The sequence below is a fragment of the Galeopterus variegatus genome, unplaced genomic scaffold, assembly GCF_000696425.1.
Source record: "Galeopterus variegatus unplaced genomic scaffold, G_variegatus-3.0.2 Scaffold354, whole genome shotgun sequence".
Lineage (NCBI taxonomy): Eukaryota > Metazoa > Chordata > Mammalia > Dermoptera > Cynocephalidae > Galeopterus > Galeopterus variegatus.
The window spans coordinates 470,785-496,083 of record NW_007726465.1 but is presented as its reverse complement, the minus strand read 5'-3'; the positions used below and the strand labels follow the sequence as shown (position 1 = coordinate 496,083).

Genomic DNA, 25,299 nt, shown 5'->3' with positions numbered 1-25,299 from the left:
AACACCAAGTCAAGGGTTAAGATTCCCTTACCAGTCATCTTTTTAAAAAAAAAAACAAAAAAAAAAAACTCTAGGATCAGGGCCGGCCCGTGGCTCACTCGGGAGAGTGCAGTGCTGATAACACCAAGGCCACGGGTTCGGATCCCATATAGGGATGGCCGGTTTGCTCACTGGCTGAGCCTGGTGCTGACAACACCAAGTCAAGGGTTAAGATTCCCTTACCAGTCATCTTTTTAAAAAAAAAAACAAAAAAAAAAAACTCTAGGATCAGGGCTGGCCGGTTAGCTCAGTTGGTTAGAGCTCAGTGTTGTAACAACAAGGTTAAGGGTTCAGATCCATATACTAGCCAGCTGCCAAAAAAACCCACAAAAACTCTAGGATCACACTGTGGAGAAGCACAGGGGAACTGAGGCAAACAGACGGAACCACAGAGTAACACCTCCCAAATCATACTATAGGGTCTCTTAATGAAATGCACAGAAGGAAGAATCACCCATGCAATTTAAATTATTTCTCTTTCTCTTTGCCCCCACTATTTTCCTGGATGGTATTATCGAATCCAGTGTGGAAAGAGCTAACTTTAAAATACAGTTGCATCTCACTCTTTGTGCATTTAACCTATGAGTATTCAGGTAAGAAAATTCACCTTCAGGAAAGGCAACAGAGAAAACTTCAGAAATCAGTGTGTGTCCCTGAATGATACAGCCCCAAAACAGGGACCTAGGGCTGTCACCAGGTTCCACAGGCAGGCTTCTGTTTTGACCTAGGCTTGCTAATTATTAGATAAGGTAATAAAGGCTATAGTCCAAAGTTCAAAACCCTATCAGTTCACTCTAACCCATCTTCCTACTGAAAAGGGATGGAACAGCCATGAACCTCCAAGAAAAATAATTAAAATGTTTTAAGACTACCAAAAAATAAATCAATAAATAACTCAATAAGAAACAGACAAAGAATATGAACAGGCAATCCACAGAAAAGGAAATACAAATTGCCTTTAAATATATGATGAGATGCTAAACATCATTAATAGTTAAAGAAGTGGGAAATAAAAACTACACTGAGAAAAATCTTTTACCACTCAGACTGGCAAAAATAAAAAGTCTGACAACACACTGTGTTAGTGAAGATGTGCAGATAAAGAACTCCCATGCATTGCTGGGAGAGTATTCTTAATACTCTGGCTCTCAAAATTACAGAAACACATCACTTTGATGTATCCTGGAAGGAACACACAAGAAACTGGTAATATTGGTTTCCTCCAAGTAGGGCACTAAAGGCTAGAGGAAGGGACAGAATTTTGAACTACATGAATATATTAAATAAATGAATAAGATTCACATTTCAAAAATACTGATGAAAAATATCAAGAGACACAACTTTGCCTCCACATGACCATACTGAGGAGACTGAGCTCAGATACTAGGTCCCAGGGCACCTGCTCCCCATCCTTAGGCATCTGCTCAGTTCCATGACTCCTGCAGAGCTGAGGCTATAGAATCAATTTTCTTTCATCCAGGCAATATTTCTTTTTTTTTAAATAGATGAGCGGTAATGGGATCTTAACCCTTGACTTGGTGTTGTCAGCACCACACTCTCCCAAGTGAGCTAACCGGCCATCCCTATATAGGGATCTGAACCTGTGGCCTTGGTGTTATCAGTACTACACTCTCCAGAGTGAGCCACGGGCCAGCCTTTCAGGCAATATTTCTTGAGGGCCCATTATGTGTCAGTCACTGTTCTAGTGGCTGGAATATCAACAGTGACCAAAACAGACAAAAATCCCTGTTCTTGTGGAGTTTACATTCTACTGAAGGAGAGAGTCAATAAATGAAATACATAAAACTTTGCAGTATGGATGTAGTATGTTAAACAGTGACAAGGGCTGGGAAGAAAAACAAAGTAGGTAAGGGGACAGATGTGAGGAAGTCAGAAAGAGGGGTGGCTTCAGATCAGGAAGAAGGCCTCACTGAAGAGGGTGACTTTTGAGTAAAGACCTAAGAAAGGAAGGAAGCAAGCTAAAGCATTTCACTCAGCTGAATGCAAGTGCAAAGGCCCTGAGGCAGAAGCCTGTGTGCTGTATTCAATGGAGAACAAGGAGGCCCCTGCTGCCAAGCACAGTGAATGTGGAAGTAACAGGAGACGAGAAATGGGGGTCCTGTCATGTGGGATCCTCAGCTTTCACTCCGAGCAAGATGGGGAGCCCTTCACTGGCTTGAGCAGAGGAGTAACAAGATCCAGCTGACATTTTAACAAGATCTCTGGTTGCTGTGTAACCAACAGACTGAAGGAACGCAAAGGGCAGAAGCTGGGAGACAAGTTGGGAGGCTACGGCCTTAATCCAGGGTGGAGATGACCACAGCTTGGCCTAGGCTGGGCCAGTAGCGGTAGTGAGAAGTGGCTGAATGTTGGATACATTTTGAAGACAGAGCTAACCAGATAGGCTGATATGAGAAAGAAAAATCAGGTGCTCAGTTCTGGACATGTTAAATATTATTTATTTATGTATTTATTTATTTATATATTTATTTATTTTGGGACATGTTAGATTTTAGATGGTTACTAAACATTCAAGTGGAGGTGACAAGTTGGCTGTTGGATATACAAATCTGGAGTTCAGAGGTAAGGCCCAGACTAGAGATAACAAATTTGGGGGTGACCTCATACTGGTGGTATTTAAAGCCATAAGGTTGGCTGAGATTACCTAGAGAGTAAGTATAGATAGAAAAGAGCCATGGGATAGGAAAGAATCACCATTTTAGACAATTTTAGCCAAAAGTTCCTTTTTTTTACTTCTTTATTTTCCTTCTTCTTCAAGAATCCCAGCTACAATATGACAATCTTATGAGAATAAATAATTACACGCATAAGCTCTTTCACAAAATTTGGCTCTCCAGACCAAGGTGGGGTATAATTCCACCTCTTCCCCACAGAGAGGGCTGGACCTCAAATGATAAACACTCCTACAGTGCCACTCACCTTTCAAAGTAAGCTGAGACTTCTCAAAAGGCAGAGCCACTCCTGCCCGGCTGGAGCTGGCAGATGCCATATCATCACCATGAAACTGCAAGTCAAACAAAGCAGTGGGTTTAGAGAATATCTGATAAGAAGACTGAGGAACTGAACTCAATTGCAACGTTTAAGTTTAAAGAGACAGAGGCAAGAAAATATACACATCCAAGCAAGTGTGGCCATGCTTCTTCCAGCGAGGTGTTGTCTGTCTTGTAATGACTACTGAATGTGGTTAGGTCTAGGATAGCCTAGGAAGGACATAGGACTGGTATAAGAAAGTCTAGAGGAGGGAGAGTCTAATATAACATCTCCAAAAAGAAAGTCACAGCTTAACAATAAAAAGACAACTAATCCAATATTGTAAGAGAGCAAAAGATCTGAACAGACATTTCTCCAAAGAAGATACTTAAATGGCTAATAAGCACATGAAAAGAACCTCAACACCGTTAGCCATCAGGGATCCCTGCCATACCATCTTGGCTAGAAGCAGAAATCTATCTTGCACTTTGAATGGATCTTTTACTCATATATGATTTTGAAACATCACCGTTGTTTCAAAACAACATTGGTTCATTGAGTTATATAGATATTACAGATGCTGACACATTTCATTATACAATACCAAAAAAATCACATTTGTGAATGTCACCAACTGATCTCATCAGACAAGTCTTTAAGCATTGAGAAGCTGTCGAGCTTTAAGAGCTGGTGGTAGATCTAAGTGTTGCAGCTTTTTAATTTATTTGTTTGTTTGTTTTTATTTTTGCTGTCCAGTACAGGGATTGAACCCCAGACTTCAGTGTTATTAACATTTTAGTTTTCACTTAAAAACTCATTTTTAGCTGGCTTGTTAGCTCAATTGAATTAGAACATGAGGTTGTAACACCAAGGTCAAGGGTTCAGATCGCCATACAGTCCAGCTGTCAAAAAATCCACAAAAAACCTCATTTTTTATCATTGGCAATAAGTATTACTAGTTGTTTTCTTTCAAGTGTCAGGCTGACTTCATTCATTTTTCAAGAAAATGTCTGCCAAATACCCAAATCTAGTAACTTCAGCTTGCCTGTTAATTGTCTTTTAAAGTAAAAATGGTACTTCACGAAACAAAAAAAAAAATTAATTCAGCTCTCAATTCAAACAACCATACAAGTGCTTCAATAAGCAGCAGAAGTGCTTTAGGCAAATTTCAACACAGAGAATATTAAAAAGACATGTGCTCGAGTGTCAAGACTTAATAAAATTAATAAGTTTTACTGCTCCATCAAGGACATTATTAAGTGGGGGCTGTCCAGTTAGCCCAGTTGGTTAGAGTTCAGTGTTGTAACACCAAGGTAAAGGGTTCACATCCCCTTACTGGCCAGCCACCTTTACTAGCCAGTCAACCAAAAAAAAAAAAAAGAGGATATTATTAAGTGAAATTGCCTTTTTCTTTTCTTTTTACTAAAAGTGTGTTGTGCTGAAAACAGCATGACAACAGAAGTTTGATTCATACTGGGCACCACCAGCTTTATTCAACTTTGCTTTTGCAGTATCAGCGTAAATATGATCACAGTGAAACAGCAAATAAAGTATTAGTGTTATTATGAAAATAGTTTTGAGGGGCCGGCCCGTGGCTCACTTGGGAGAGTGCAGTGCTGATAACACCAAGGCTACAGGTTCGGATCCTATATAGGGATGGCCGGTTAGCTCACCGGGTGAGCGTGGTGCTGACAACACCAAGCCAAGGGTTAAGATCCCCTTACCGGTCATCTTTAAAAAGAAAAAAAGAAAAAGAAAATAGTTTTGACCTTGCAAAACCCCAAAAGAGTCTCAGAGGCCTCAAGATGTCTGAGGACAACATTTGAGAACTGCTGCTGTAAAAATACTGTAAAATTCCTGCTCTATTCAACCTCATAAATACCTTATTTCATTCTATTTGTATGTGATCTCTCCTCCTGACTTCCTATTTTAAAGAGCTGTTCAGCCTTAAAACATGGTTATAAACTCGCCATATTACTCTAACAATAAAAGCCCTTTATGTGAGAATTAAAGGTAGCTACAACTAGGTGACATTGATTTTGACATTTTCCATAGCTAAAGTCAAACAATTTTATGCTTCAAGGTTTTTAGCAAAACAACACAAAACAGAATTTCGGGCCAGCCTGTGGCTCTCGGTAGAGTGCGGTGCTGATAACACCAAGGCCACGGGTTCGGATCCTATATAGGGATGGCTGGTTTGCTCACTGGCTGAGCGTGGTGCTGACAACACCAAGCCAAGGGTTGAGATCCCCTTGCCGGTCATCTTTTAAAAAAAAAAAAAAAAAAAAAACAGAATTTGCCTTATTTGTAGATATATTCAGTTTCCAAAAAGATTTAAAGTGGCTAGTTTTCTCTGGACTACACTGGGATAGTATTTTATTTCCAGTGGAAACCTCTGAAATGTTATTTAGAGCAAAAGGAATAAGATACCAAAACTCCCTTTATCAAGATGTTGAGAGAACTCCACGTAACTCAATCCAATAGTGATTCTCAGTCCTCCTGCTCCCTGACTGACCTACAGGCAGCATCTGACGCACTGATCACTCTCTTCCCTGAAATGCTTTCCTCCCTCGGCTCCCAGAACACCACACCTGCCTCTCAGGCTGCTCCTTCTCAGCCTTCTTTGTTGGCTCCCTTGTCCCCTCCTCAACCTCTAACCAGCAATGTCCCATAGCTCAGGCCTCATACCTCTTCTCTTGGTCACCTCATCCATCTCATGGTTTTAAATACCATTTATTTGTAGACAATCCCAAATTGGTGTGGTCCACTAGGACCCTCAGATCCACTGCATGTTGATAAAACTGAGCTTCTGATATTCCCCCACAAACCTGTTCCTCAGTTTCCCCATCTCAGCTAATGACAGCTCCTTCCATCCTGTGGCTCAGGCCCAAACTCTGGGACTCATTCTTGCTTCCCTTTTCCCTCTCACACCCACATTCAATCCATAAATCCTGTTGGTCCTACCTTTAAAACCCTTCCAAGTTCATCCACCTCTCACTACTTCTACTGTCACGTTGGTCCAAAGCATCAGGAACTCTCACCTGGATTACTGTTTTCCTGCTTCTGCCTTTTGCTCACTTCAATCTAATCTCTAAATTCAGCAATGAGAATAAATTATTTTTGTTATGGTAGTCAGATCATGTCACCCTGATGTTCAAAACCATCCAGCAGCTGCAGGTCTAACCCAAAGTAAAAGCCAAAATCCTTCAAATGCCCCTCGAAGTCCTGTGATCCATTCCCCCACTTTCACACACCTCTTACCTCATCGCCTCTTCCCTCCCCCCGTCCCCCTCAAACATGCAGACACACTTCCGCCTCTCGGTTGTACCTCTACCCTCTTCCTCTGGAATGTTCTTCCCCCAGTTGTCCACATACAGGGCTCACTCCCTCACTGCCCTCAGACATTTACTCCAAGGCTCTTTCTTAAGGGGCCTTCCTTTCCCAACCACCCCATAGACCCCACCTGTCCACACACATTAGTAGCCCTTCTCCCCTATTTTGCTTTTCTCTTTAGCATTTAACACTAGCCTGCTGCATATTGCATTTACTTATCACATCTGTCATCCATCTTCCTCCCCTAGAATGTAAGCTCCTTGAGGGCCAACATGTTTGTCTCATCTGTTAGCCTCATAGCCCTAACATCTGGAATGGTACCTGGCTCTTAGTAGGAACTCTGTAAATATTTAGTGAATAAATGAATTTGAGCATCAATTTTCTGAAATTTAAAAAGATGATGCTTCGACTCTCTTAGACTAAATTTGTTCTGGTGAAGCAGTAAAAAGATCAACTCTCTTTGCTACCCATCAGATTAGAAAGAGATTAGAAGTCTATCAATAAGTGTTGGTGAGAAGTCTCATGTGCCTCTGGAGACAGTACAAAATCGATGGCACCTGACAACCCCCAGTAGCATTAAAATGCACATACTGTGGGCCGGCCCGTGGCTCACTTGGTAGAGTGCGGTGCTGGTAACACCAAGGCCGCGGGTTCGGATCCTATATAGGGATGGCCGGTCATCTTTTAAAAAAAAATAATAATAAAAATAAAATAAAATAAAATAAAATAAAATGCACATACTGTACCCCCAGGATTCCACTGCCAGTCATTTGCAGGGGTGGTGGGGAAATTCTCCAACACATGCAAAAGCTACCATGTTCAAGGATGGTCATCACAACAATGTTTATAATAGCAAAAAAATTGTAAACAACCTAATGCCCATCAATAGTGGAATGGAAAAACTGTGATATAATTTCTAAAATGTAATGTTATATAGCACTTGAAATATACGAATTCAATCCACATATACAAATCCCAAACTATAATGCTAAGAGAAAAAAAAAGTGGCAACCTAAGTACCTAAGTATGATGCCATTGCTATACACTTGAACTTACACAGAACAAACTATATATGCTGTTGTGGACACACAAATTTAGTAAAAATATAAAAGCATGGACAGGAAGGAACCACACCATGTTCAGAACAGAAGTTCCCTCTGGGGTACAGGGAGGAGGGATCAGAGGAATTCGAGTGAGGACAGAGACCAAGGGAACTCCAACTATATCTGCAACATTTTTTTTTTGGCAGCTAGCCAATAATAGGGATCAAACTCTGGACTTTGGTGTTAACAACATCATGCTCTAGCCAATGGAGCTAACTGGCCAGCATTATATATGCAAGATTATCATGAAGCAAAAGTGTTCTTATTCATTAAATCCAGATGGTTGTTTTTAGGACTGTTTATTATATTAGTTTCTGAACTATTTTGTTTTTTTCATAATTTCAATTATGATCTTTTCAATCATAATTGAATCTTTTTCATAACTGAACAATAATTTTAAGAGAAAAAAATGATATCTTGAGTAATGAAGGAAAGATGAATGATTATAAATTAAGTTTAGGGGCTTTTAGTAACAGGGATTAAAACACTAAAAGCTGGAAATCCATTATTTATAGACTGTAAAAATAAAAGAATGTTTTAAAAACCTTTATGTCTTTTGGGACCCTTTCTTTCCTAAAGCAACTGAACTAATGGCAGTTTTTAAACTAGCTTGTTCTCCTAAGCTTTAGCCCTTTTTAGCCTTTGGTCCTAACTCTTGAAGAATGAAACCTGAAGCCCCCATATAGCCTGTTAAATGGGAGAAAAATCAGATCTCTTCATCTACACGTCATGGCCCCCAAACAAAATCAATCAGATAAATTCTAAAGAGATAAATTCTAAAGAAGTCTCAGAAAGAACAAAGCCAACTGGGAAAACAGGAGAAATGGGAGACAACGGCACCATGTTTTCTTTCTCCAATGTCTTCCATAATTACAGTCCACTGTTTATTAACAGGAATCCATGTTATTATGTGCAGCTTTGTCTGGAGTTCCAGATTCAATCAAAAAAACCCCACCCTGACAGTATAAGGTAGGTATTTTGAACTGTAAAACCTTTCCAATCTATATAAAGAGAAAAATAACCATAACTATAGAAGAAAAGACAGATCCCATCCCAAAGTACTTTCAACCTATCAGCTTTTGCCCCAGGGTCCCATCTTAGACATGGTTCCTAATGCATATTAAGTCCAGATCCCCACCATCCACTCAGGAAGCTTTTGAAACGTGAAGCCCAGAACTGACTCTATACCTGTCTCAGCAACACAAATAGATAAATCTGTACTTGTACTCAAATAATTTCTCCCCTGCTAATAGTAGTGATGGGAAGTATTTGCATCCAAATAACGCCAAAAAAACTGAGTTGGTATAAGCCTGGGGCAGGACAGTGCGAACAATGTTTAAAATATAACCACAGGTTATGGATATATAAAGTTTTTTTTCCTTTGACCTTGGTGTTATCAGCACCACACTCTCCCAAGTGAGCTAACTGACCAGCCCCCCAAAAAGAATTCTTTTTTGGCAGCTAGCCAGTACAGGGATCAAACCCTAGACCTTGATGTTAGCACCATGCTCTAAACAATTGAGCTAGCCAGCCAACCCCACCCTCTGCTTTAATTCTTACACAAAAGAAGTAACCTGATGTTAAATAATCAGTTATTTTTCTATTGTTTTGCTTCCCTGTCCCCACCTAACAACGAAAGGAACTTTGAAATGACTAATCCATTTTTTTCTGGCCAGCACAGAGATCCTTACCCCTGACCTTGGTGTTCCTGCACTCTAAGCAACCAATCCACTTCTTCTTCTTTGTTACTGTTTACTTCAGTGCCTATTTTTTTTTTTCCTGTCTATACACTCAACCTCTTCTGCTCAGCTCATTGGAACACTTATTCTATTTTATGGAATGATATGTTGCCTGATTCTAGAATTGCACAAAGGCCAATTGAGACCTTTTAACTAAATTTGTTGTAATTTTATCCTTTGACAAACCTAAGCATAAAAACACACAGGTTTCCCTGTTTCTTCAGGTCTTCATTTCCTTATGAGGGCTCCTGTGTCACATAAAACTTATATTAAACAACTTTGAATGTTTTTCTCTCATTAATTTGTCTTTTGTTATAGGGGCCTCAACTATGAACATAGAATGAGTGAGTAAAAGATATTTCTCCTCCGCTACATGGCCAAGGAAAGTATCAGTGAGCATGAACATATTTCAACAGAAAATTCCTAAACTGATATGCAAAGAGAAAAAAGAATGAAAAAAACCCAGAACATCTGAGAACTGTGAGACAACTTCAGAAGGTGCAAAATACACAATAATTAGAATACCAGAAGAAGTGAAGCAGAAGAAATAATGGCCAATAATTTCCCCAAATTAATTACATACACCAAACCAGAGATCCAGGAAACACAGCAGGATAAATATCCCCCCAAAATTAATTAATTAATTCACACACACACACACACAATACTCATGCATACTATAGTCAAACTGGAGAAATCCAAAGAGAAAATCGTGAAAGAAGCCAAAGTCAGGAAAAACCTTTACACTTTACCTTTTCTTACCTTTTTTTTTTTTGGGGGGGGGGCGTGCCGGGGGCAGCTGGCTGGTACAGGAATTTGAACCTGTGACCTTGGTTTACTGAGGCAGGGTAAAATAGGGATATGCCCCAAGGAGGCAGCTCATAAATACTCAGACTGGATCTGCCAGAGCCTGCACACTAGGTGGGACAGAAGAGGCAGAGATGGGCCATGAGAAGTTTCTGATGTCAGAGGTAGGGTTTCGGGGGGCCCAATAGTTGGCCTCAACCCTCCCTGGCCTCTTACCAGGTTCTTGACTCCACCACAGGAAAGAATTCAAGAGCAGAGTCACTGTAGAAAGTGAGAAAAGACTGAGTATAACAAATAAGAGATACAGATTTCAGAGTGCGGCCTAGCTCCAGAGAATGAGCAGGGCCCACACCAAGTTTAACACAAAAGCAAGAAATACACACTTAAAGTTCAGTACAGAGTGCAGGCTGGCTCCAGAGAGTGGGCAGCTGCTTGCTGAAAGTAAGTTCAGTACAAAGTAAACTATACACACCTCAACCAGAAAAGCACGGGTTGCCTCCAGGACACTAAGTAACAACCCTGCCTTCTGCTACCACTCAGCTTTTACAGTTTTGTCATCTAATGAATATTCAATTAAGGGGGTGGCTCCCAGATATGTAACATTAGTCTTGCACATGCTCAGCTGGTCTCTTCCTGGAGCATGTTCATTGGTCAAATCCTGTTGCATACACCAGTATATTCAAGAATATTCTATGCTCTTTGGCACCTCTAGTGGAAGGTCATTCAACCATCAGGGTTGAATGCTCTCTACTGAGCATGCCCAGCCACTAGATTTGCATAAGCCAGCCCCTTGTGTTCTCATCTTCCCCATATTGGTGCTGAAAACAGGTCTAACCAGCCACAGTAACTATTATACTCTAGGGGAGAGCCTAGAGGAAGAAGCCTGAGACCTTGGGGAGCAGCTAGAAACCCAGGGAAACTGAGTACCTCCTATATCATTTCCATGTGGGACAGAAAGGGAGGAGAAGGTTAGGGGCACATGTATCTCTCTCAGGCAGAGATGCCTGTGCAGTTTGGCACATACATTCACTTGGTAATAAAACCCTGTCATGTTCCATTTCTCTGTCTCTCTCTTCCTTTCCTTTTGCTGGTCCCATGAAAGATTCTTCTTTCAGGGATCAAGAACCTGGATATGCTGCCAGGTCACATTACTGGCACCACACTCTCCCAGGTGAGCTCACCAGCCAACCCACAGGAAAAACACTTACCTATAGTGAAATAAGGATAAGAATTACAGCAGCCTTCTTGTCAGAAACCATGCAAGCAGGAATAGAGTGGAATGAAATATTTAAAGTGTTGAAAAGAAAAAAACACCAACCTAGAACTCTATACCTAGTGAAGTAATCCTTCAAAAGTGAAGGAGAAAAAAGACTTTCTCTCTCCCCCCCCAAGAAAACAAGAATAGCAACAACACTAAAAAGATACATTTGCGTGCATGTGCACTAACTACACACACCCACACACACAATTTGCTTACAAAGGATGTGCTAAAACTACACCCAACTGGACCTGAGGCAAGGGCCCTGACCAGACTATTCTATTTTCCCAACGTACATCCAGAAAAGAAGAGCATTGGAGAAGGAATAAAGGAAGTTCTATCCAATACTTTTTTTTTTTTTTTTTTTTTTTTTTTGGGACCGGTAAGGGGATTGTAACCCTTGGCTTGGTGTCGCCTGCACCACGCTCAGCCAGTGAGCGCACCAGCCATCCCTATATAGGATCCAAACCCGCGGCCTCGGCGCTCCCAGCGCCACACTCTCCTGAGTGAGCCACGGGGTCGGCCCTATCCAATAGTTTCTTTATACAACAAAAGATTGATACACAGGAGGAAAAAATTCCTGTCCTAATGAAATTTACGTTCCAAGGGTATGTGGGGGTGGGGGGATGGCAAGGAGAAAACAAAATCAATAGGAGAACTACAGAGGTGACAGGGCTGTGGAGAAAAATAAAGCAGTGAAGGACAGGAATTTGCAGTGGGTGGGGGCAAGAGGTGGATGTAGAAATTTTAAAAAGTGTGAACAAGGAAGGCCTCATTGAGGTGGTGACTTTTCTGAGAAAGATATGAAGAAGTTGAAGGAAAGAACTACGGATATCTGCAGAAGAACATTCCAGGCAGATAAAAAGGAATGAGCAAAAGCTGCTGAGATGGCAGCATGTCTGGAGAGTAAAAAGAACAGGAAGAAGCCAGTGTGGCTGGAGGGAACTGTGGAAGGAGGGGGAGAATTACAGCAATAAGATAGAGACCTACTGAATTTATCCTATTAGGTAAAATTATCCTTAATGAAACAGCAAATGCCTGTGAGCAGTGGTTCTCATTTCTTTCTACATGTTTGAATCATCTGGGGAGCATTAAAAAAAAAAAAAACACTGACAACCAAACTCCACCATTTAATTGGCCTTACAGTGAGGCAGAGACAGTTGTTATTTAAAAGGTCCCCGGGAGATCTTAACATAAAGTTGGCCTGAGAACCACCCACTTAGTGTTACTGAATTCCGTGAGACCTCAACTAATTTACACTGAAAGTACCTGAGCTCTATCAGGCTGTTTAAGGCTGAACTAAAAATATGCAAAAAATTTGCAAAGAGAATTATGCAAATGAAAAAATGGGGCAATATCTATCTGTAAGAACAGAATACAATGAAGGAGCTCAATGTCAGGAGTGGTTCCAAGGAGACAAAGTATTACTGATTCTGAGATAGGAAGTGCTCAGTTTCCCTGGGGTCAGGTTTCAGGCCACTCCCCTAGGTCTCAAACCACTCCCCTAGGACTCAGGCCCCTCCTCTGGGACCTGAGCTACTGTTGCTTATCACACCTATCTTCAGCACCAAAACATGGAGAGTAAGATGCAGGAGGCAGTCTTACATAATTTCAGTGGCCGAGCATGCTCAGTAAAAAGGAATTTATCCCTTTGAATGACCTCCCACTGGAGGCACTAGAGAGCACCTTGAATATTTTCAGTACATTCAGTGCATGTGGTGGAATTTGACCAATAGGAATGCTCTAAAGGAGACCAACTGAGCATGTGCAAACCTGTTACAAAACCAGGAACCCCCCCCCCCCAGTTGAATACTCATTAGATAAGATGAATTTGTATAGACAGTAAAACTATAAAAGGAGAATCTGGGAAGAAGGCGGGGCTGCTGCTCACTCTCTCTGGAGCCAGCCCACACTTTGCCTGTGAGGTGTGTATATCTTACCTTTTGTGTAAAACCTGCCTTTGGCAGGCTGCTACTCACTCTAGAGCCAGCCCCAGCTTTGTCTGTAAAGTGGGTATTTCTTACTTTTGTATTAAACTTATGGTGGCTGCCACTCATTCTCTGGAGCCAGCCCACACTTTCCCTGTGAAGTTGTATTTCTTATTCTTCCCATTAAATTTGTTTTCACTTTCTACTTCAACTTTGCTCTTGAATTCTTTCCTGTGGCAGAGTCAAGAACCTGGTAAAGGATGGGGTGGGCTGAGGTTGGCCATCGGATCTCCCCAGATCCTCTCCTCCAGTATCAATACTACTACCTTCTTTGGTTTCTTGTTTGTTTTTTGTGGCTGGCCACAGTGATTGGACCCTGGATCTTGGTGTTATCAGCACTGCACTCTAACCAACTGAGCTAACCAGCCAGCCTCTACCACCTCCTTTATACCAATATTTCCCTAAGCTGTCCAGAGGCTCTCAATAAACCTGATAGATTAAACACATATATTTACCTCTGTTCCCTCTCACACCCCGTCAAAATGACAGGAAAGCAATACAAAAGGTAAAAACCTAGAAAAAAATTAATTGAAAATAAAACAACAAATAGAGATGGCAGCAAAATTTTGAAAAATGGTGAGTGGGTAGAAACTGAAACCTAACAGCCTGAAATGAGGAAAGTCAACAGGAAACAAGCTGAATCACATTGAAGAATCCCAGAAAGGGTCAATAATTGCTGGCACCAGGTACTTCTGAAAGTGAGAGTGTAAATGGGGCTAAAAACAGGAGGACTGGGCTCTCCAGTTAGCTCAGTTGGTTAGAGTGTGGTGCTGATAACATCAAGGTCAAGGGTTCGGATCCCCTTGCTGGCCTGCTGCCCAAAAAACAGAAGGAAAAAAAAAAACAGGAGGACTGGCAAAAGCCTATATGGGAAACAGATTCCCAGAGTCCCCTCCCCATCTAATTCAGCCAGGCAGTGGCTGCTCCCTAATCCCAAACAGGAAAGTTAACTTTTAATCTCCCATAGGTTAAAGCTGACTTGAGGATTCAGGCACAGTTGAGGGGAAAAGATAAGGCACCATCCTTACCCAGGGAGAAAAATGAATTCTACATAAAGGACTATGAGAGGTCACTGTCCACAGCCCCCATTGCCTTCCCTCACTTGGGTCCTAGCACACAGATCAGTCTGTTGGTACTTCACACTTAAATATACACAAACAACCATTTAAGGAAAGCCAGATATCAAAACAAACAGAGAAAAAAAGAACTCAATTGACAAGCTGATCCTCAAATTCACAAGAAAATGCAAGGAACCCAGAATAGCCAAAGAGGGCTGGCAGGTTAGCTCGGTTGGTTAGAGCACAGCCTTATAACAGAAGAGCCGATGGGCCGGCCCGGTGGTGCACTGCTATAGTGCGCCGCTTGGGAAGCGCGGCAGCGCTCCCGCCGAGGGTTCGGATCCCACATACAGACCGGCCGCTCACTGGCTGAGCGAGGGGCGGGAGCAACACCAAGGGTTGCGATCCTGTGGCCAGTCCCGGTCCGGTACGGGCGCGACACTGAGGGTTGCGATCCGTTGCCGGTCACAAAAAAAAAAAAAAAAAAAAAAAAAAAAAAAAAAAAAAAAAAGAAGAGCCGAAACAATCTTGAAAAAGAATGAAGTTGGAGGGCTCACACGTTCTGATTTCAAAACTTACTACAAAGCCACAGTAATCAAGACTGCATGATACTGGCATAAGAACAGACATACTGAGCAACAAAATAGAATTCAGAGTTTAGAAACAAACATACATTTATAGTCAACTGACTTTTACACAAGGGTGTCAAGACAATTCAATAGAAATAATCTTTTCAACAAATCGTGCTGAGACAACTGGACACCCATATGCAAATGAATGATGTTGGACTCCTACCTCACACCTTATACAAAAATGAACTTGAAATGGATCAAAGACCTAAACATAACAGGAAAAACTTTAAAACTCTAAGAAGAAAACATGTGTGTAAATTTTCATGACTTTAGATTAGGAAATAGTTTCTTAGATAAGATACCAAAAGCTCCAACAACCAAAGAAAAACTAGATAAATATGACTTCATCAAAATGAAAAACTTTTGTGCTTCAAAGGACACCATCAAAAAAGTGAAAGGACAACCCACAGAATGAGAAAAGTTTTTGAAAATTATGTACCTGGGGCCGGCCCGGTGGCGCACTGCTACAGTGCGCCGCTTGCGAGCGCAGTGGCGCTCCCGCCGAGGGTTCGGATCCCACATACAGACCGGCCGCTCACTAGCTGAGCGAGGTGCGGGCACAACACCGAGGGTTGCAATCCCGTTGCCGGTCCCGGTCCGGTACGGGCGCGACACTGAGGGTTGCGATCCGGTGCCGGTCACAAAAAAAGACAAAAAGGAAAAAAAAAAAAAAAAAGAAAATTATGTACCTGATAGACTCATATCCAGAATACAGTTATACACTGCATTTGGGAAAACATCAGACCACACATACAAAGGAGTTGGAGGTGTGTAGCAGGCTATACCGTCTAGGTTTATGTACATATACTCCTATCACATTTGCACAATGGCAAAATCCCCCAAGGATGCATTTCTCAAAACACATCCCTGCCATTAAGCAATACATGGCTATATATAAAGAACTCTTTGAATAATAAAAAGACAACCAAACTAAACAAATATATAAAAGATCTGAATGGACATTTCTCCAACAAAGCTATACAAATTACCAATAAGCATATGAACAGATGCTCAACATTATTAGTTACCAGAGAAATGCCAACAAAACCACAATGAGATAACCCCTTCAAATGCACAAAACTGGCAAAATCAAAGACAGAAAATAACAAGTGTTGTTGAGAATGTGGAGAAATTAAAACCCTTGTACATTGCTGGCAGGAAATGAAAAATGGTAAGTAGCTTTGGAAAACAGTTTGTCAATTCCTCAAAAAGTTAAATATAGTTACCATAAGGCCCAGCAATTCCACTCCTAGGTATATACGCAAAAGAATTTAAAACATGTGTCCACACAAAAACCTGTACGCAAATGTTCATAGCAGGATCGTTCATAATAGCCGAACAACGGACACTAGCCAAATGTTCATCAACTGATAAATAAAATGTGGTATATCCATATAATGGAGTATTATTCAGCCATTAAAAGAAATGAAGTGCTGATTCACACTGCAACATGGATGAACTTTGAAAACATCATGCTAAGTGAAAGAAGCCAGACCAAAAAAGCCCAATTATTGCATGATTCTATTCATATGAAATATCAGCTGGTTAGAGTTCAGTGTTATACAACCAAGGTCAAGAGTTCAGATCCGGGCCAGCCCATGGCTCACTTGGGAGAGTGCGGTGCTGGTAGCACCAAGGCTGCGGGTTCGGATCCCATATAGGGATGGCCGGTTAGCTCATCGGGTGAGCATGGTGCTTACAACACCAAGCCAAGGGTTAAGATCTCCTTACCGGTCACAAAAAAGACAAAAAGAAAAAAAGAGTTCAGATCCCCAGACCAGCCAGCCACCAAAAAAAAAAAGAAAACAGAATAGCCAAATCCATAGAAACACAAAGCAGATTAGGGGTTGCCTATGCTAAGAGGGTTGGGAGGAAATGGGGAGTGACAATGTAACAAGTTTTCTTTTGGGGTAATGAAAATGTTCTGGCATGGGCCGGCCCGGTGGCGCACTGCTACAGTGCGCCGCTTGGGAGCGCGGCGGCGCTCCCGCTGAGGGTTCGGATCCCACATACAGACCGGTTCCCTCTCACTGGCTGAGCGGGGTGCGGACGCAACATGGAGGGTTGCGATCCCGTTGCCGGTCCCAGTCGGGTACAGGCGTGACACTGAGGGTTGCGATCCATTGCCGGACACGAAAAAAATAAATAAAAAAAAGAAAATGTCTGGCATTAAAGAGTGATGATAGTCCCACAATTTTGTAAAAACACTAAAAAGCACTTAAATGCACACTATTTTTTTTATGATTTAATTTTTTAATTTTTTGGCAGCTGGTGGGTACAGGGATCGACCCTGAACCTTGGTGTTATGAGCACCACACTACCAACTGAGCAAACCAGCCAGCTTGAATTGCACACTTTAAAAGAGTGAATAAGGTATGTAAATCATAACTTAATTTTTCAAAAAGCCTAGAGTTAAAAGAAACAGGAAGAAAACCTCCAAACAACAGTTCAGAGAGATAAGAGAAAATATTGCACCCATGACACAAGAACAGAATGTCATTTTAGGAAAGAAGGAAACATTTGAAGAATAAGAAAGTTCTCTCGGACAGGACAGCTGTGATAGTAGAAACAGAGTTAATAAAGTAGAGGCATATGCTAAAAAGTAGAATCAAAAGGAAAAGAAGGTAAATAAGAGAAAAAATACTTTTTTAAAACAATGGATTACTGGGGCTGGCCAGTTAGCTCAGTTGGTTAGAGCTCAGCCTTATAATACCAAGGTCATAGGTTTGGATCCCCATACTGACCAGCTGCCAAAAATATTTTAAAAAACCAAAAAGACAAAAACAATGGATTAGTCTAAAATGCCTAAAATAGAAAGAAGGGGGGAAAAATCAAGAAATGTTAACAAAAAATTTCTAGAGCTGAAAAATATACATGTTAGACAGAAAGGACCTGATTGAGTGCCCAAAACAATAAATGAAAAAGAAATACCCTAAGGCACAATGTCATGAAATTTCACAACGTGAGAATAAAAATTACACAAGTTTCCAGTCACATTTACAAAGAATAAGAATCAGAATGGCATCAGAATTCTCAAGTGTAGTGAATGCTAGAAAGCAATGCAATGTTTTCAAATTCTGAGATGAAATTATTTCCAATCTAGAATTCTATAACCAAGAAAACCATTAATTCAAGTACAACAGGCAAACAATGATATTTTCAGATTTGCAAAGTCTCACAAATGTTACTTCCAGAGCTGGCTTTCTCAGGAAGCTACTAAAAGACACTCCATGGGGAATAAATGAGAAAGACGGAGGTTACTGGGTACTCACATGGGAAAAGAAAAAGAAATTCCTACAATAATGACGACGAGAAATCCCAGGACATTACTGTGCAACAGGCCAGAGAGCAACCAGTCCAGATTAGTGAGTTTGCAGGACATGTCCTCTCTAAGAAAGAAAATAAAAGAAAGAAAAAAGAAAAAAAGAAGAAAAAGAAATAGAAATAAAAATTTTTTAAAAAAAGAAAATTAAGTGGCTCACTCGGTAGAGTGCGGTGCTGATAACACCAAGGCCACAGGTTCGGATCCTATATAGGGATGGCCGGTTAGCTCACTTGCTGAGCGTGGTACTGACAACACCAAGTCAAGGGTTAAGATCCCCTTACCGGTCATCTTTAAGAAAAAAAAAAAAGGCATCCATTTAAAAGGGCCGGCCAGTGGCTCACTCGGTAGAGTGCGGTGCTGATAACACCAAGGCCACAGGTTCGGATCCTATATAGGGATGGCCGGTTAGCTCACTTGCTGAGCGTGGTACTGACAACACCAAGTCAAGGGTTAAGATCCCCTTACCGGTCATCTTTAAAAAAAAAAGAAAATTAAAGAAACAGATTACATGACACATCTAACTGCACTAAAAGAGCTAAAGCTCTATCAGAATGTTTGGAGGAAATATGTAACTCTAGTAAAAACAAAAGCTGTATGAGAAAGGAAATGTAATCTTTATATTCTATGTGGCTCAGCTGTAAATAATATTCATAATCATATAATTATAAACACTTAATCAAAAATTGATTTGAGGGCTGGCTGGTTAGCTCAGTTGGTTAGACCACGACATTCTAACATCAAAGTCAAGGGTTCAGATCCCCATACCAACCAGCCACCAAGAATAAAAGACAGCTACAAAAATTGATTTGGTTGTAATCCAAAAATGGAGGTAGTAGTATGTATCTGCTGGCCAGTAAGAAAGCTAAATCCTCATGTTCCATGGCTGAAAGACAACAGATAAAACTAACAAGCTAAGAAATAGGACAAAGGGGCCAACCCCGTGGCTTGCTTGGGAGAGTGCGGCACTGGTAGCGCCGAGGCCGCGGGTTCGAATACTATATAGGGATGGCCAGTGCGTTCACTGGGTGAGTGTGGTGCAGACAACACCGAGCCCAGGGTTGTGATCCCCTTACCAGTCCAAAAAAATAAACAAATAAATAAATAAATAGGACAAGGATAGGGCCGGCCCGTGGCTCAATCGGGAGAGTGCGGTGCTGATAACACCAAGGCCCCGGGTTCGGATCCCATATAGGGATGGCCGGTTAGCTCACTTGGGAGAATGTGGTGCTGACAACACCAAGTCAAGGGTTAAGATCCCCTTACCGGTCATCTTTAAAAAAAAAAAGAAAAGAAATACAGAAGTCACAAACTGGTTGGCTCAGTTGGTTAGAGTGCAGTGTCAAGGTTTTAGATCCCCGTACCAGCCTACAGCCAAAAAAAAAAAGGAAAAAAAAAGAAAAGAAATATAGAAGTCAATAACAGAAGAGAAGGGCCAGCCTCACTCGGGAGAGTGTGGTGCTGAACACCAAGGCCCTGGGTTCGGATCCCTATATAGGGATGGCCGGTTCGCTCACTGACTGAGCATGGTGCTGACAACACCAAGTCAAGGGTTAAGATCACCTTACCGGTCATGTTTTAAAAAAAAAAAAAAATACCAGAAGAGAGCTAAAATAGTTAAAAGTCATTGCCATAACAGAACAAAAATCAAAAATAAAAAGGGATAAACCAAGTAATTGCTGTTGCATTATAAGCCTTGTAATGCTATTTGACTTTTTAAAATTTAAATTCAAAACAGGAAAAGGCATCTTTCAAGGCAGGTCATAAGATGATGTCCTTGTTTAATTGTAATAAGATTCTGTTAATATGTTCTTATTTGGAAATAGGGTCTTTGCAATTAAATTAAGGATATTGAGATGATCATCCTAGAGTAAGGGTGGGCCCAATGTCCTTATAACAGACAGAGGGGAGAAGACACAGGGGAGGAGGCCAAGTGAGGACAGAGGCAAAGACTGGAGTCACAGAGCCCCAAGCCAAGGAACGCCTGAAGCCTGCAGAAGCTGGAAGAGACAAAAAAGAATTCACCCCCTAGAGCCTTCAGAAGGACAGGATGCCTGTTAACACCTTGAATTCAAACTTCTGGCCTCCAGAACTGTGAAAGAATAAATTTCTGTTGGGTTTTTTTTTTGCCTTTTTGTCTTTTTTCGTGACCGGTAACGGGATCGCAACCCTCGGTGTCGCGCCCGCACCGCGCTCAACCAGTGAGTGGACCGGTCTCTATATGGGATCTGAACCCTCGGCGGGAGTGCCGCCCTCTATCAAGTGCGCCACCGGGCCGGCCCTAAATTTCTGTTGTTTTAATCCACTAAGTTTGCAGCAATTTGTCACACAAATTACAAAGAGGAAACTAATACAATTAGCCACAAAGTTTTTAAGAAGACAAGGATTTCAAATGACATCAGACTGAAACTGGATGTATCAGCAATACATCCTTGGGATGCTAACTCCCATGTTCACCTGGACCCACACCCCAGATTAATTTTCCTTAAGACATAACCCCTACAGCCAAGGAGCATGCCAAAAACATCACCTCCATGTGGGTGGCCCACCACAGCCACCACAATAACCATGGCTGCCATGAAAATGGCTAGACACCACAACCACCATGCAGATGGTCCCCCAGCCACTGCAGTGCATTGACACAGGGAGAGTTACCAGCACAGACCAAAGAAGAGGATGTCTCTCTCCACAAAGCCCATTCCAGAGTGACAGAAGAAGCACCTGCTCTACGATAATATTGGGGGACCTGAACACACCTCTCAGCATTGGACAGATCATCTAGGCAACAAATCCACAGAGTAACCATTACTCTTTCAGAAGGAGAGAAGAAATTTAGGGTTATGAGAGGGGAGAGGAGGGAGGGAGAGGGGGATAGGGAGAGATTGGACAAGGGGCATAAAGATAAGGACGATTTGTAACGATATATATACTGGTAATATTGATTTGATCAACATATGTCAACGGTAAACCCCAAAAATATGTACAATCAATTATGATTCAATAGAAATTTAAAAAATAAATAAATTTAAAATAAAATTTTTTTTTAAAAAAAGACATAACCCCTGCAGTCACAGGGGGCAGGGTTTTGCTGAAATTGCTGTTTCTTAATTGTGATTCCAGACATAAAACTGAATCCTATATGTATAATTACGTTTCATTTCGTTAATAAAGAAAACAAGTATTTTTCGTGCCGTACTTTAAATTGATTTGTTGATGTCACTACTAACATTACAATTGGTTAGTTTTGGAGAATTGGAGAATAAAGCATCTATGTTAATGAACAGCAAGAGAATGAAGCAAGAGGGCTATCTTAGAAGACTAGCGGGCAGCCCATGTCTGGTCTTCACACAAAGGACTCCTTTTCGCCTCTCTTGCCTTTTCTACTTTGCAAGCCCTTCCTCCTCTTCAAGTTCTTCCCTTTCCCTACCCCTACTGTGACACAGGCATGCCCCAGGCCCTGCATGGACGGAACACTGCTGTGCGCACAACCAAGAGTAGCTGCCGTCTAGCTCAGAGTCAGACTGGGGCCAACTTGAGCTACCAGCTTCCAGGACTGTGTGCTACCTTCAGCTCAGAAGGAAACAAACAGTGGCCTTACACCTTTACTTTTAAATAAACGCTTTTAAAAAAAGGGCGGGGGGAGGCTTTCCTTGCCTGTAGTCCACTGGCTGTTGATAAAAAAGAAACTATTAGCTAGGGTAATAACTCCAGGGTCCTCCTCATTAGTGCAACTAAGCATTTCAAGGATCCACCTGCTGGTTCGGAGTCTCCAGACATCCAGAAAGACAACAAAGATCTATGATAGTCCTGTTTGGTTAAAATACTTCAAATACCTGGGATCAAAAACGCAGGGAGAAAATGTTTTTAATGCATTCAACTGGAAACAATAGAGAACGTTTAATAACATGGACTGTTTCATTCTTTTTTACTTATTATTTTTGAAATATAAATCTCATACCATAAATTCACACTTTTTTTTTTTTTTTTGAAAAGATGACCGGTAAGGGGATCTTAACCCTTGACTTGGTGTTGTCAGCACCACGCTCAGCCAGTGAGCGAACCGGCCATCCCTATACGGGATCCGAATCCGGGGCCTTGGTGTTATCAGCACCGCACTCTCCCGAGTGAGTCACGGGCCGGCCCAAATTCACACTTTCAAAGCACACAATTCAGTGGTTTTAAAGTCTGGGTATCACAGCCGTGCACAACCATCACCACTAATTCCAGAACATTTTCATCACCCCAAAAGAAACCCTGTACCACTAGCAGTCACTCCCCATTTCTCCCTGCCCCCAGCTCCTAGCAACCATTAATCTACTTTCTATTTCTATAGATTCGCCCATTCCAGACATTTTATATAAATGGACTCATACAATATGTGGCCTTTTGTGACTGGCTTCTTCCACTTAGCATAATGTTTTCAGTGTTTGTCCACGTGGGAGCACGTATCACTACTTCATTCCTTTTTATGGCTGAATAATATTTCACTGTATGTATATACATTTCGCTTAATTATTCATCAGTAAACTGACATTTGGATTGTTAGAACAGGCTGAATCTTGGAGCACGGAGACTGTAACAGTCATGGGCACCCTCAGCAGGAAGGCAGTCAGCCTTCTGACTGGCTCTTCCAGGCTCCTTTTACTCAGTCCAGAGCCAGGGTGAGGAATTCAACAGATGGTCATAGACCCTACTCTGTGTCAGGCCCTGAGAATGCAAAGGTGAATTCTATGGGGCCCCCGCCCTTTCAGGAGCTCAGATATCTTGCTCTGAGAGATCCCCTTTAAATAAATCCTTGAAGAATTTTTGACAGGAGAAAGCGACCACACATCAGATTTAGCAAGTGACAGTTCTTGCAATATCTGAAGCACCTGATCATTCTTATCACTGTACTTCAGCAAGAACCTTTCAAACCAGTCAATTTTTGGAGGCAAATAGGCTTAACCACTCATTCGCCTTTGAGTGATACTGGACAAGTTACTTACTGAGAGGATATAGAGGAAAAAACAAACTCAGTTTCTTCCTACCATACTCTCACAACACAGCACGCTTCTGACACTAGATGTGGGAGGGATTTCCCCACACATCAAGCAAGCAAGCAATTCTGCAGCAGCCAACAACAGCGGGATGTCCTCTAATTGAATTCAATTCTGACACTATCTACCTGGAGATAGCCCTCAGAACCCACAGATAGAGGGCTCAGTCTCACAAGACTGCCCCCACTTCTGATGCCAATCTCAAGCCCCAGTTTAACTGTGCTTCTAACCAACCAGCTATAAATCTAAGTTCCCAGGACCCCCTCCTTGTGCTTGATGAATTTGCTAGAGTGGCTCACAGAATTCAGGGAAACACTTTACTTATATCCAATGGTTTATTATAAAGGATATTACAAAAGATACAGATGATGAGATGCACAGAATGAGGTATGGGGAAAGGGCACAGACCTTCCATGCCCTCCCCAACAAGCTTCCCTACAGGAACCTCCATGTGCTCAGCTATGTGGAATCGCCCCAAACCCAGGTTTTTATGGAAAGCCTCATTACGTAAGCATCATTGATTAAATCATTAGCCACTAATGATCAACTGAAACTTCAATCCCTCTCCCTTCCCAGGAGGTTGGGGCCGGACTAAAATTTCCAACCCTTTGATCACCTGGTTGGTTCCCCTGGCAACCAACCCCTATTCAGACGCTATCCAGGAGCTCCCAGCCAAAGGTCATCTCATTAGCATACAAAAAGACACCTATCACTTTGGAGATTCCAAGGATTTTACGAGTTGTATACCAGGAAAGGAAGGAAAACCACTTACATATTTCATAATATGACACTTACCCTCTCTAAATCTGTTTCCTTATCTGTGAAATAAACCCAATAACAACAGTTACTTTGAAAGATTATTGCACCAATTAAATGAATGAAGGTAAAGGAGACAGCTAGGGCCAGCCCGGCCCATGGCTCACTTGGGAGAGTGTGGTGCTGATAACACCAAGGCCATGGATTCGGATCCCTATATAAGGATGGCCGGTTAGCTCGATTGGGAGAGTGTGGTGCTGACAACACCAAGTCAAGGGTTAAGATCCCCTTACTGGTCATATTTTTTAAAAAATAAAATTAAATAAATAAAGCAGACAGCTAGTAGAGCTCTTCAAATATCAACTACAAGCTAAACTACCACTACTTGATACTTAAATCCTAGGCTCCAGGATTGCAGGCACCTCAATTCCTAAAATTCTTGACACAGCTTGAGACAAGAAACCAATGAACACTGATCTTGAGGTGAAAAGACCCACACGGAGGAGCCAGGGAAAAACAAAAACTACTCACCAGCAATAAGATTTTATTTCTAATTAGCCAGTTGTAGAAACAGGCAGAGCTTCTTATTTTTAAATATAAATAACCCTGCATCTACTCTTGAGAGATGTGCAGCAGAAGGGTCGGTTCAAAAGAGTCCTCATTTCCTTCACACTCTCCTGCTTTTCCACTTCTTCTGGTGCTTCTTTCTTGGCCTCTCCTCTGTGCAGCATTGAGTTACCTTCCATTCTCCAAAGGCCCATATTGAAAAACAATCAAACAGAATTGTACTTTGCCAAATGACATCTGTACAAAGACCAAGCACATAAAAAGAGAAAGAGGAGGGAGGTGGAGGTATATCATTGGAAGCCCAGTGGAAATTACAGGCTAATATAAGAGACTGGAAAGCAGATCTGTGACAAAACAAGAAGCAAAAGTCATGGGTGACTTGAGGAAGAGAATTGGCCCTAGGTCAGGAATGCCACGTCTTCATACTTGGTATTTTCCTAGAAGCAGTTATTAGCACTTGACTTAAATAACTAAATGTTTTTAAATCACTAAATGTTTGTTTATAAGCTGGGGGATGGGGGGGTGACTGCAACCTTTTAAAAAAGATACTAGCTAGTATCTAAGGGAAGCAAGATCTTCTCTTTTGTTCCCACCTCTCAGAAATTCCAGAATCCATAAGAGCCTTAAGTGACTCAAAGTCCCTCAAAAGCAGCTCACTGGGCTGGCCCGT

The 25,299-nt window shown here is 41.6% G+C and overlaps 1 protein-coding gene across 1 annotated transcript in view; it reads right to left on the bottom strand.

The window, feature by feature from the left end:
* The window catches only part of WWP2 (WW domain containing E3 ubiquitin protein ligase 2), a 137,871-nt gene extending 113,237 nt beyond the window's left edge, over positions 1-24,634 (bottom strand). Inside the window, exons 1-2 of the mRNA XM_008567892.1 lie at positions 24,594-24,634; positions 2,980-3,064 (exon numbers count right to left, since the gene is read on the bottom strand). Of these exons, the coding sequence (XP_008566114.1) occupies positions 2,980-3,049 (70 nt within the window). The 5' untranslated portion in view covers positions 3,050-3,064; positions 24,594-24,634. The remainder of the gene's footprint in view (positions 1-2,979; positions 3,065-24,593) is intronic.
* Between the last annotated feature and the right edge of the window lie 665 nt (positions 24,635-25,299).